Source organism: Phocoena sinus, chromosome 1 (genome assembly GCF_008692025.1).
Source record: "Phocoena sinus isolate mPhoSin1 chromosome 1, mPhoSin1.pri, whole genome shotgun sequence".
NCBI classification, from domain to species: domain Eukaryota; kingdom Metazoa; phylum Chordata; class Mammalia; order Artiodactyla; family Phocoenidae; genus Phocoena; species Phocoena sinus.
In genome coordinates this window covers 84,820,659-84,834,811 of record NC_045763.1, presented here as the reverse complement: position 1 = coordinate 84,834,811, position 14,153 = coordinate 84,820,659, and the positions used below count along the sequence as shown (strand labels likewise).

General features: G+C 41.7%; 1 protein-coding gene across 12 annotated transcripts in view; it reads left to right on the top strand.

Annotated features, from left to right (window-relative positions):
- Positions 1 to 14,153, top strand: part of ALG14 (ALG14 UDP-N-acetylglucosaminyltransferase subunit) — a 126,603-nt gene that overhangs the window by 29,913 nt on the left and 82,537 nt on the right. For all 12 annotated transcript variants that reach the window (XM_032612408.1, XM_032612484.1, XM_032612318.1 and 9 more), the window contains one exon: positions 9,493 to 9,624. In XM_032612408.1, the coding sequence (XP_032468299.1) occupies positions 9,493 to 9,624 (132 nt within the window). The remainder of the gene's footprint in view (positions 1 to 9,492; positions 9,625 to 14,153) is intronic.

Sequence of the window (14,153 nt, the reverse complement as noted above, 5' to 3'; positions counted from 1 at the left end):
GTTACCCAAAGGAAAAATTGGATTATTTCTTGCAAAAGAAAGGGGCAATAAAAGGCTGGAAAGAGGAATACTAATATTCATTATGAAGGACTTTAGAAATCTTTTGCGCCAGACTCCCCTAAGTGTTTCAAGAACAAACTTCTTTTTTAGTTCCCTGAAGCCTGAGACCTCCAGGCAAGGAAGAGCTTCTCAAGGTAAAGTGAGGAGTGGCCCCAAGTCGTGAGGCAGGCCTGGAACAGCGGTCTTTAAATTCATACCATTTTAAAGGTAAAAGGAAGCCTGTCTCTGACAAGACAGGCTTGAGAACCAGGAGTGGGGTCATGATGGCTAGTTGAGGATCTCTGATCTCAGCCAGGCCTCCTTGCTTCACAGTGGGAGACTTGAGGTCCCGAGAGGCTAACTCACCCAAGGTGACAGAGCTGGTTATCTGAGCAGGACCCAGCCTGGAACCCACGGCTCGTTCATCCCAAGACACTTCACGGTACCTCGTCATCACCTACGTTAAAGTGGGCAGCTACCAAGTTCTTGAAGGACATGCATATAAAAACTTTTTTTGGGTGGTAAATTATGGTCATCTTGATTTCAGAATGATTGGGTGAATCATCCGGCATGCTTTTACTATATATTGTACTTTTCATTATTTTAAAAAAAGCGGTTATGAAGGAAAACTGAAACCATTTTTGGTTGAATGAAATTTTACCATTTTCATTTTGTCTTGTTTCCAAGATTCTGCAATAGCGTGGCATTCACTAAATAATAAATGTATTGTATGTTTCAGTGTGTGGTAACAGCAGAGAATGACTTCATAGACCACTTGACCTGCTCTGTCGTGGTTTGTGATGCCATTTGGATTCCTTGGTGGAATTATTTCCATCTGAATCACTATAAACTTCTATTTAGTTTGTCACAAATCTAAGGCCAGATATGTTTGTGGTTTTCAGCAGTGATGTAATTCTGAAAGATACTGTGAAAGTTACAAGTTGTCATATACTATTAGCATTTAACTCAGTGTTTCACATAATTCCAGACAAACTAGAAGCTTGAAAAAAATCCATTTCTCCACATTATTTTTTTTTACTCTTAGACAGCCTACCTTTGCTGTCTGTCTTGCCACTGTGGGTTTGGTTATGCATCAATCAAGTACGTGTGGGGAACGCTGGGAGGCTCTGTGGGCATACACAGTAATGTAGGACATGGTCCCTGCCACTTCTTAAGGAAGCTTGTATAGATAGACAGAAAGGATGTTTCATTAACTACATGGTGGAGAGAGAATAAGAGAGAAAGAGTCTTTCTTCTCTTTTATATGACTGCCAATTGTGTGAAACAGACTGGATCACGTTGCAAGATATGCACACACTGCAGGGTATACACATTGACCTGCACAGAAAGCAAGGACTCAACTAAAGCATACTTCCCCAGTCGGCTGCCAGGTAGGAGCAACAGCAAAACAACAGAACTTACCAGAAGGGACTTGGGGGACTAAGGTTCAACAGAAAAGTCTGAAGATTTCTAAGCACCCCCCCCCTTTTTTTTTCCTGATTTTTTTTTCCACAGAGAGGCTTGCGGGCAGAGGAGGGAGTCATTGGTGACAGTGGTAGACGGGGGAGTGGTGCCAAACCTATAGCACAGAGCAGGGCACAAAGCACAGAGAGGTGAGAGGAGGCCAGCGGCCCAATTCCCATAGAGCAGGTAGAGACACAGCACACTCAGGGGGTTGAAGGCTGTAGATATATAGGGCTGGTGAGTTACAAAGCAGAGAAGGGAAAGGAAATGGGTCAGGATGGGTGGTTGGCTATCACAGAAACCACAGGCAGCCGGGAGCACAGATCCAGAGGAAGCTGGCTCAACTCACTGTGTGTTGGAGGGGGCAGGCTTCTCAGCAGGGAGGCACAGGCATCAAGAACGGCCTTCATGAAGGTGAGTCAGCAGCCTCTTTCACGACACGTGGAAAGCCTGGGTTCAGGTTCTAGCTCTACCACTTGCTGGCTCTGTCCCCGCGGGAAGGTTCAGATGCCTCACCTGTGAAGTGAGAAGGTTCGATTAATTGGTCTCTTACATTCCTGAGATGTTATGAGATAAGGAGTTCGCATCTTCCCCAGCATAGACGACAGACTGAACTTCTAGAAACTGTAATGACAGTCATTTATCTATTCAGCGAATAGGGATGAGCACCCATGACGTGTGAAGCACCGTTCTGTGCATCAGGGTCACAGCAGGCAGCGAGATGAGGTCCTTTCCTGTCACGGAGCTTACGTTCTGGGGAGAGAGGCAGACAGCAATCAGACAAACTAGAAATGAGCAAGTTAATTTGAGTTACCAATAAATTGCTGTGAAGATGGTAAAATAAGACAGTGCGGTGGAGGGCAACCATGTTTTGGGGGTAGGGGATGGTGGGGGAGAACTGCATCCTCTCTGAGGAGATAATGTTCAAGCGAGACCTGACTTGCAGGAAGGGGCTTCCTATGAGACAGTCTGGGAGCAGGGCAGACAGCTCAGAATGAGAGAAAAGGCCCTCAGGAAGGAATGAGTCTGACACATTCAAACAGCAGAAAGAAGACCCGTGTGGTTGGAGGGAGTGAGCAGGGAGCGGCTAGAGACATAAGCCAGCGCCAGACTACATGGGACCTTGGAGGCAGTTGTAAGAAACCTGGATCTTATCCCAAGTGCAGTGGTGAGCCTTTGGAGGGTTTTAAGCAGGAGAAAGAAAGATCTGCTGTACATTATTAAAAGATTGCTCTGGAGATTCTGTAAAGAATAAAATGAAGGGGAGCAAGAGAAGAAGCAGAGACGACTTGAGAGGCAATTGCAATAGTCACAGTGAGAGGTGGTGATGGCTTGGACCATGAGAGTAGCGGGGATGTTGGGGATAGGTGGGTAGGTAGGAGTGTGTGTAGAGGTTTTGGAAGAAGGAAACATGGGGACAGTTTTTATAGGCATACTGTTTTTATTAGTCTGTACCTCTGCCTTGAGGAAACTGCCCCTGACCCTCTTTTATGTCCTATTTATGGGATGCAGGACACAAAGGATGCTTCGTCCATCATTTTACCCCCTGACCCCCATCACCAGACCCAACATTTGGTTTCAGAGTGTTCTCCACCAACCCTCATCCCTGCCAGTCCCAACACAGATCTTCATGATCTTCACATCTATTCAGGAAACCTGTTTATGATAGTGTCTACTGTTCATTTGTCAGTTTCTGGCTTGGGAACACAGGAATAGCATGTTTTGGTGGCAAATATGATAGTTCAGTTTTGAGTTGTTACAGAAAAGCCTAGTGAATAGGGGAATACCAAAACAAGTATGTAGGGCTTCCCTGGTGGCGCAGTGGTTGGGAGTCCGCCTGCCGATGCAGGGGACACGGGTTTGTGGCCCGGTCCGGGAAGATCCCACGTGCCGCGGAGCGGCTGGGCCCATGGGCCATGGCCTCTGGGCCTGCGTGTCCGGAGCCTGTGCTCCACGGCGGGAGAGGCCAAAACAGTGAGAGGCCCGCATACTGCAAAAAAAAAAAACAAGTATGTATTTCTTGCCCCAGTAGAATGGATTATTGAGGGCCAGTTTAGCAGCCCACAGTATTTCTAAAAGGAAGAGCTTTCCCTGGGTCTCTATAAGAATCCAGGAAAAGACTGACCCTGCTTGGGTCATGTGGCCAATCTGAAACCAAATGTTGGGTCTGGAGATGGGGCTCAGGGGGTCAAATGATGGATGAAGTATCCTTTGTGTCCTGCATCCCATTAATAGCACCTAGAAGAGGATCAGGGACAGTTTCCTCAAGGCAGAGGTACAGACTCATAACAACAGTATGTCTATAAAGGTGCCTTCACTTGGATTTCTCTAGATGCCACAACCCCTAGGAATGCCTGGTCATAGCCGAGCCTAAATTGTAGCTCTCTGAAACTCTCTCCCATTCCTTTGTCTTCAAAGGAACTTTAGTGAAGACCGAAATACAAGCATTCTATTGATAATTTTTCTTCACTGACTTCTTTATATATTTGATTATCTTCTAAAACTATATAAAGTAATAAAAACTCTCTTAAGGTTTTGTCATGGCCTGGTTCTCAGTATTTCTTCTAGGCGATACAGGACATCAGATACCCTAGCACCAACTTCTGTGTATTAGGCATAACTATTCTGAGGGCTCTGTCCCTATCAAGATGGCCCCAGGTTTCCATCCGCTTGACTGCACCCCCGCATAGCAGGTTTAATACAGAACCAGTGGGCATAGAATTTTTCAAGAAGTTTTAGGTGTACAGTGGAAGGCTCTGGTCGCGTTAACCTAGCAGACTCCCTTTCCCTTTGTGCTCAGACCTCAAAGCCTCAGGACAGTCTTCTCTCTTGGACTTATTTTCTGGGGAGAGGACCCACAAGGGCTGAGAAGTTCCTTGAGGCCTCTAGGCTGTGTATCTAGGACACATTGATGGGGAGGGCGCGTTTGTCTTTGGTTCCTTCTCATCTCCCCTTAGGGTTTGGTGCCTCCTGACTCTGGCTGTTTATAAACTCTCAATACCCTGCTTTGCTCTGGCATTTTCCCTCTTGCCCCAGGAATTCCATCCGTTCAGTTCAACCCATTTATTGAGTGGACCTTACAAATAAGGCCCCAGGTTAAGCACTGTGAAATTACCTCCTTTGTGTCCTTTCTGCATTCCCAGTCTAAGAACATCTCAGGCAGGTGACAGGAAGATTGAGTTATTTTATATGAATATGCGAAAACATACTGAATCATTTATTCAATAAATATATACTGCGCACCAACCGTAAACCAAATACTCTTACAAGCACCGAGATTGCAACGATCAAAGTTCCTGGCGTTCTCAGGTAAGTTATATTCTCGTGGAGGTATCAGTAAATAGACATATAATATGCCAGTAGAGGAAATAGAGTAATTTTAAAACAAAAAGCAAGCTTGGTGATGGAGGAGAGAGGAGTGTGCATACAGGTGGGAAGAGCAGGGTTATTTAGAAAGGTCAGTCGGGAAAGGTGCCTCTGAGAACTGATCTGGTGGGGGAATGGGTGGGAAGAGGCTTGGATTTGGAGAGCAGTCTCTTTTTTGGTAGGATTTCCAGTTCCCTGAACTTATTATCAAAACAACATAATGTGGCGAAGACTTAGATGGGGTTTGGAGGTATAGGCCTCTCTATCGTAGAGCCATAAGCCAGAGAGGGGTACCATATGGACCCTGCCCCCCCGTCCCCGGTCTCCTGCCGGTCAGGGTCATCGTTCTGACCCCTTGCCTGGCTCGATCCTCACCACCCGCATTTCCCCACACTGGTCACCAACTCTCTGTTTTCCTGTTTATCTCACTGGTAGGACTTCCAGCTTGGCTTTCTTCCCAGCTACCACGTAGCCTCTTGTCCTTGATGGTAATGTAGATTCTTGCATTACCTTGCCTTGGGCTATTCTGAGTAAATTTCCTGCCCTATCACTAGGAAGAACCTACTCCTTGCCCACCCTGTGGGTAACCATATACTTTATCATTTAAAGTGGGATACTTCTGAGAGCAGAAGGGATCACTATTAATAATTATGCCAGGACTGCAGACATAAACTGGGACCATCCTGTGTAAACTGAGTGGTGGGTCACACTGTATTCATGAGGTCATTGGCTCAGTTAGCTCCAGCCCGCAAGTGGAACCAAGACTCCCCTCCCCAGCCTAGCATCTGATCTGAAGGCTGAGGCTGGGCTCCTTCCATGGTGCAGCCAGAAGTCAGAAGACAGGTCATCACTCTTCAGTCACTACCTTGTTTGCTCACCCTCTGGCCTGTTTTTCTAGGCTCCATCTAGGAGGACCCTCAGGTCGCACCCCAGAACATGCCTCCACTAGTTTCCATCCTTCTGGGACTGGACTGGAGACTTCTAGAACCCACTTTCTCTGCTTCCTCAGGCTGCTCCCCGGGACGAGATGTAGTCTTTTCTTCCATGTCCAAGTCTAAGAGAGCTGTCTCTAGACCCTTGCGTAGGCCCTACCAGGCTTTTGTGTTTGCCTCTCTGGAGCTCAGATGGAGTCAGGGGAGCCGGGCTTCCAGAGCCAGAGTCAGGCTGACCACCCCTTCCAGCCCCTCAGGACACTAAAAATACCCAAAAATACTGTTCATTGCTTCTTTACATAGCTATAAGCAAAGAAGATGTGGTGTGTATATATATACAATGGAATGCTACTCAGCCGTAAAAAAGAATGAAATAATGCCCTTTGCAGCAACATAGATGGACCTAGAGATTATTATGCTAAGTGAAGTAAGTCAGAAGGAGACAAATACCGTATGATGTCACTTATATATGGAATCTAAAATATGACACAAATGAACGTATCTACGAAAAAGACTCACAGATATAGAGAACAGACTTGTGGTTGCCAAGGGGGGAGGGGGAGGGGAGAGGGATGGATTGGGAGTTTGGGATTAGCTGATTCAAAGTGTTACATGTAGAATGGATAAACAACAAGTTCTACTATATAGAACAGGGAGCTACGTTTAGTATCTTGTGATAAACCATAATGGAAAAGAATATGAAAGAGAATATATATAACTGAATCACTTTGCTCTACAGCAGAAATTAACACAACATTGTAAATCAACTAAACTTCAATAAAATAAAAATTTTTTAAAAGTTATATGCTCACAGCTTTAAAAGATTAAAGGGACATGGTAGACACCCATGGTTTTTTAAAGAAAATATTACAGATATTAAGATCAGGCCTCAAATTTTTGAAGTAACACTGAAAAATCCTTTATAATGAGACCCTACTGGGTTATTTTCACTATAATAATACTGACATCTTATTGGGTTCAAATGTATTTTGTAGTACAGGTCCACAATCTCTGATCTGAAATCCTAGAAGCTCGGAAAACTGAGGGAGAAAAAAAAAGTTCCAAGTTTGTCACAAGTTTATTTGACAGTAAAACCTGGTTTGAATTGGCACGAGGAGTATAGTCTTTATCCCACTTAGTGTGAATGTTTGTGTTTTGCTATAGAAATGTTAATATGTTTGGTTACTTCTCCAAACTTCAGCGGTGGATATTATGTAATATATATATGGTATATGTCCTGTATTACCTGTTCGAAACACTTCTGATCCAGAAGGTTTCTGATTAGGCATTCTGGCTCTATAGTGCTGAAACCAAGCAAGGCCTCATGTACCCACAGTGCAGAAGGCCAAACTCTGACAGCCAAGAGTTTGCAGCAAAGTAAGGGTTTATTGTAAGGGGCCAAGGAAGAGTGTAGGAGACAAGCCTCAGATCCATTCCCACTTGGTCTTTGAGTTAGGGATTTTTTTTTTTTTTTTAAAGGGATGAACAAAGGCTGGGATTAATTATCTTGTGACACTTCTTAATCATAGTTTTGGGAGTCAGGATGTTCTGGTTTATGAGGCTCAGACCAGGTGGTCCATGGCTCAGGGGTCTGTTAGCTCATCTTGCCCTGGAGAAACAACCTGGGTTTGTATGTTAATGATGATATATATAATAGCAATTTTAGTGCATTAACGATGTTATGGACAACAGCAATTTTAGTCATCTGACTGTGGTGGATAAGTGTTCAGTTAGCACAGCATAGAGGTCAGAGGGGACAAGAAAGGGAATAAAGATTTGGATAGAGAGATTAATCATAAGCTCCGTAAGGAAACTCAGTGTTAGGGAGGCTCAGTTTCAGTACTGTTTTACCCATCACATGTTTTTAAATTAATAATCTCCACAAATTAGTCAAGCACAAACTTCCAACAAGATTCCTTACAAGTTTGCCCCCTTTTGGATACTGCCCCTTGTATGGTCTATAGTTTGGGAACTATTCAGTATTATTTTCTAGTTGAACATTTAGTACCTTAATCCTTTGGAAGAAAAAAAAACATTGATATAATAAATAATTAATAAATAAATTAAAATAGTGGATAACATACTGAGTCCAGATCTTTCTTTCCCCACTGGTATAGTATGGAAGGAAGAGGGACTGTCCATCATATGTGAAACAGAGTGGTCACGTGTGCAGCCCATTTTCGTTTTTTCTTTTTCTGCGGTATGCGGGCCTCTCACTGTTGTGGCCTCTCCCATTGCGGAGCACAGGCTCCGGATGCACAGGCTCCGGACGCGCAGGCTCAGTGGCCATGGCTCACAGGCCTAGCCGCTCTGTGGTTTGTGGGATCTTCCTGGACCGGGGCACAAACCTGTGTCCCCTGCATCGGCAGGCGGACTCTCAACCACTGCGCCACCAGGGAAGCCCTCGTTTTCATTTTTATAGGAGCTACACAGATGCCCTCCTGGAGCATAACAGAAGCCTCCACACACAATCTTACACCTTTTTCTAAATTTGAAAAAACTTAGGACCAGTAGTTTTGTGTCTTGCACTAGTTTACAAAAAGGTTTTTCTGTTCTTTTCTCTAGGAGCGTATTGTTCCTCAAGGCCAAAGGTGGGGGGATGGGGAGAGGAATGTATTAGGTATTTAGTCCTTTACTCTCTGACTTAACGTTTGTGGTAGCCAGGCTGCAAGGAACTCCCAGTGATTCTCACCTTCTGGTATTCAGTTCCCTGTGTAACCCCTTCCACATCATATACAGTTTGTGGCAAACAGTTCCAGATTTTCTTCATGCAACTACTGATATGTGTACCATTGTGTATACAAACACACACAGCTTTGTGATTTGTTAATACACGCTGGATCATATTAAACATACTGTCCTGCAATGTGTATATTCACTTTAACAACTTATCTGGGCACATCTTCCATATCTGTTCATATAAATCTATGTCATTTGTTCATGTGTCTCCATATATTTTATTGTATGGACTTCTCCAGTCCCTGTTGGAGGATATTTGGGCTGTTTCCAATTTCCACAAATACAAACAGTGATAAAGTAGATAGCATGTGGGTAAATCTGTGGGATGTATTTCTGGTAGCAGTAATGCTGGATCAAAAGTAGACACACTTAAAATTCTGATAGATATTCCTAAATTGCCCTCCCCAAAAGTTGTTCTAATGTATTTGCCCAGGGAATGTAAATGTCTATTTCCTTACATCCTCAAAAACGCTGAGTATCCACAGTCTCTACCAGTTAGGTAGGTGAAAAATGACTCATTGCTTTCTTTTGTGTTTAATTGTTAACAATCTTTTCAAATGTGTATTGGCTGTTTGTGTTTCTTCTGTTTGGAATTGTCTGTCCATCTCCTTTGCCCATCTTGATACTAGGTTACTTATACTGATTTGTAAGGACTCTTTGTATATAAGTATGTTAAGGTCTTTGCCTGAAACATATTTTATAGAAAATTTCCTCCAGCTTATTGTCAACACTGACTTTAACATTTTGAATCATATTCAGGAACTTTTTGTCATAACCCAGTGATGTGTGTTGTATAAAGCACAAAAAAGCCTTTATAACTTAGTTTAAAAATATTTCCAATGAAAATTAAAATTGAGAGAGCATTTCCTGTTTGTACAAATGTTAACTGTTTCTATGTTTAACTTTAGTATCACTGGCCCAGTTGATTTGCATTTTCACTATTTCCTTCTAGTTTACCGAATACTATATTCACCGCATTCCCAGAAGCCGGGAGGTCCAGCAGTCCTGGCTGTCCACGGTACTCACCACCTTGTACTCTATGTGGCTCTCCTTCCCCCTGACTCACCGATTGAAGCCAGATTTGGTACGTATGAGCATCGGAGGAGAGAGAAGGTCACTCTCCTGTGCATCCTTCATTAGTAACAGGACATATTGTTTTATTGAACAGCTACCATTCATCAGTGTGCCAGATACTATACCAGACCTTTTACTAACGTGTGCTAAAATTTATTTCAATGCACTTTGCTCAAAGAGGTGGGAAATTTGTCTTCCATTTCTAGCTATAACTTGAACTCTAAATTTGCCCTTTTCTCCCCTCTGTCTCATGGCAATAGGGACTAACCCAGCACTATCTTTAAGCAGTTTGTGCTGCTACCCACCTGTGGTTTCTAAGCCAACGTCATGTGCTTGCTTGTCAGCCAGAGAAGAGCCAGTTTTTTAAAATTCCTTTTCAGTACTCTTTTTATTTTGTCAAAACTCTGTTACCAATACTCTGTAGTGGCCTGTATGGGAAAAGAATCTAAAAAAGAGTGGATATGTGTATTTGTATAACTGATACACTCTGCTATACACCTGAAACTAACACAACAACTAACACAACATTGTAAATCAGTTATACCCCAGTGAATTTTTTTTTTAAGTTAGCAATCCTAGTAGGCACAAAAAAACAGAAACAAAAACAAAAAGCTCTGTTACCAGAAAATGATATGCAGTGGGCAGAATGTCATGCACGCTCAAGTTTTTATAGGAAAGTAATACAGAAAATAGAAATGTGAAGGCTTTAGTGCACTGTATTAAACCTTACCTTCCTTATCTATAAAAGTCTTCAGTTCTCTGTGGTCTTTAGGATGAAGTTCTATTACTAAGTGCTAAATGCACTTCAGTAGCCAATGCAGATCAGCAGATATGTTATTACAGTAGTGTATACAGTATTTAAATAATACTCTCATTCCTGTTTAAGGCAGAATCCATTAATCTGCATAGCCTTAAAGAAACCCTTTATTTGCTTTCCATATACATGAGTTCTGGCACAGTGGATGTTATTCTCATGAATAATTGAACAAAAATGCCTTCCGCTACCATGATTTTGAAAGATTTCTATCAGTTTGGTCATTGCCTTTCACCAGCTGGATTGCAGTTCAGGTCCCTCCCTTGGATGAGAATTTAAAAATCTGAATTGTCTACGTGAGTACTTTAGATTGTTTTTAAAAGCTATAATTTACAAACAGTGAAATGCATAGATCTTAAGTATATAGTTTGACCACATCTCTATCAAGATATAGAACATTTCCATCACCCCACCTGCCCCTTCCCAAGCAGCCACTTTCTGGTGATTTCTATCACCATAGATTAATTTTGCTTATATTTATTTTTAAATTTTTGACAGAATAAGTTTATCTTGCAGTCTCCAACCACATTTTAAGAGTGTGGAACTCAGATGTTTTCCTAAAAGATCATTACTACTCTTAAAGATTTAATTATTTCTGAAACTTAAGAGACAAAATGGAAGGAAGAAAAAAGGTCTTCACATTTTAAGCTGGAAATTTGGGGTTTACATTTACTAAATCACTGGGGGCATGACCACTATCAATGGCAGCAGCCATGTTGAATGTGGTGACTTTAGGACTCTAAGGTGTGAAGGTGAGAAGGAAGTAGTGACATGATGGCTGATGTCTGCTGTGGACATGGAGGAGCTCTGGTGACGGCCCTGCCTAAGTATTTTGATACACTTGTAGTAGGAAGAGTAACTGATGGGGCATTAGGACACTTGGTCCCAGGCTCACTTTGGTCCCAGGCTCATTTTGGCTTTTATTTTATTTTAGTTCCCTTCTGGGCATCATTCTCTACCTTAAAACAAAAGGATTGGACCAGATGTCCTCTCAGTTTCCTTCAAACTTAGTCTAAAATTTTATGAGTGCCATAAATTTGCCTATAAAGAGTGGAAGGGAAAAAAAGACTATTATGTTTCTAAAGGAATAAAAAGGGAAAAAGGGGGAAATGTGAAATACTTATTTCTGTTTTAAACTGAGTTTTCAAAATTATTTCAAACCTGAACATTATCCAGTCAGTTGCTTTGATGTGGCTGGCTTCACAAAATGAACTCCCACGTAATGAAATTCCCTTATACACACACACGAAGTTAATGGTTAAGAACAACATGCAGATCTCTCCTGTATTCATCCTTGGCTTTCTTTTTTTAAAATTGTAAATGGCACTAATTTCATTTTGAATATTTTTGCCTTTTTTAAATTGAAGTATAGTTGATTTATAGTGTTGTGTTAGTTTCAGGTATACAGCAAAGTGATTCAGTTATACATATGTATATATTCTTTTTCAGATTCTTTTCCATTATAGGTTATTACAAGATATTGAATATAGTTCCCTGTGCTATACAGTAGGACCTTGTTGTTTGTTTTATATATAGTAGTTTGTATCTGTTAACCCCAAACTAATTTATCCTTCCCCCGCTCCCTTCCCCTTTGGTAACCATAAGATTGTTTTCTATGTCTGTGAGTCTGTTTCTATTTTGTAAATAAGTTCATTTGTATCATTTTTTTAGATTCCACAAATAAGTGATATCATGGTATTTGTCTTTCTCTGTCTGACTTACTTCACTTAGTATGTGATAATCTCTAGTGCTATTCATGATGCTGCAAATGGCATTATTTCATTCTTTTTTATGGCTGAGCAATATTCCGTTGTATATATATGCCACATCTTCTTTATCCATTCATCTGTTGATGGACACTTACATTGCTTCCATGTCTTGGCTATCATACGTAGCGCTGCTATGAACATTGGGGTGCATGTATCTTTTCAAATTAAAGTTTTCGTCTTTTCTGGATATATCCCCAGGAGTGGAATTGCTGGATCATATGGCAACTCTATTTTTAGTTTTTTAAGGAACCTCCATACTGTTTTCCCACCAACAGTGTAGGAGGGTTCCCTTTTCTCCACACCCTCTCCAGCATTTATTATTTGTAGGCTTTTTGATAATGGCCATTCTGACTAGTGTGAGTTTTGATTTGCATTTCTCTAGTAATTAGCCATGTTGAGCATCTTTTCATGTACCTGTTGGCCATCTGTATGTCTTCCTTGGAGGATTGTCTCTAGATCTGCTCATTTTTTTTGACTGGGTTGTTTGTTTTTTTGTATATGAGCTGTGTGTATATTTTTGAAATTAAGCCCTTGTCGGTCGCATTGTTTGTGAATATTTTCTCCCTGTGTGTAGATTGTCTTTTTGTTTTGTTTATGGTTTCCTTTGCTGTGCAAAGGCTTATAAGTTAGATTGGGTCCCATTTGTTTATTTTTGCTTTTATTTCTATTCCCTTGGGAGACTGACCTAAGAAAACATTGCTACAATTTATGTCAGAGAACGTTTTCCCTATGTTATTTTCTAGGAGCTTTATGGTATCATGTCTTATATTTAAGTCTTTAAGCCATTTTGAGTTTATTTTTGTGTATGGTATGAGGGTGTGTTCTAACTTCATTGATTTACCTGCAGCTGTCCAGCTTTCCCAATACCACTTGCTGTAGAGACTGTCTTTTCTCCATTGTATGTTCTTGCCTTCTTTGTCAAAAATTAATTGACCATAGGTGCCTGCATTTATTTCTGGGGGCTCTATTCTGTTCCATTGATCCATATGTCTGTTTTTGTGCATCCTTAGCTTTCTTATGATTTTCATCAAAATTTCTTATTTACTTCTTAAAAAAAAAAACTCAGTTTTAGAAACTATAGTAGCATCAGACTTTAAATTACTTGAGTTGTCTGAACAACCAGGTGACTTTCTGCTTCTCTTTAACTGTATGCACCTGGGCCGGTAAGTCTGCTCTCCATTCAACTGTCTCTGTGCCTCACTTTGTCATCTGTAAAATATAAATAAAGTCACTTTCCTTGTTGTTTCAGAGCAAATGCTGAATACTAGAACATTTCAATGTTTTTTAAATGGAAATTCCATCCAGTATGTACTAGCTAACGTTTATTGAGCACACTTACATGTACCAGACCTTGTCCTAAGTACTAGCATTCATGCTGTATGAGGTGGGTAGTACTGTTATGCACATTTAATGGAGGAGGGAAGTGAGGCTTTGTGAGACAGGAAGTTACTTGCCCAGAGTGTATGCACAATCAGTAAATAACAGAGCTAGGTCTAGCATCCAGGTCTTTCTGATTCCAAAGCCCAAGGCCTTAACCACTGGACTGTATGCCACCATTTCTGGCTCACCATGGAAGATGTGTTCATTCAGTCAGGCTAATTAAAGAGTCAGTTAATAGGGCTTCCCTGGTGGTGCAGTGGTTGAGAGTCCGCCTGCCGATGCAGGGGACACGGGTTCGTGCCCCGGTCCGGGAAGATCCCACATGCCGCGGAGCAGCTGGGCCCGTGAGCCATGGCCGCTGAGCCTGCGCGTTCGGAGCCTGTGCTCCATGGCGGGAGAGGCCACAACAGTGAGAGGCCTGCGTACCGCAAAAAAAAAAAAAAAAAAAAGAATCAGTTAATAAATTACTTTTAAAATAAATTACATTAAGCATCACTCCCTCTAAATAAGAGTGTAAAATTTAAATAGATCCCAACAGATCAAATTAAGTATCTGCTTTAGTAGATTTAACAAAGC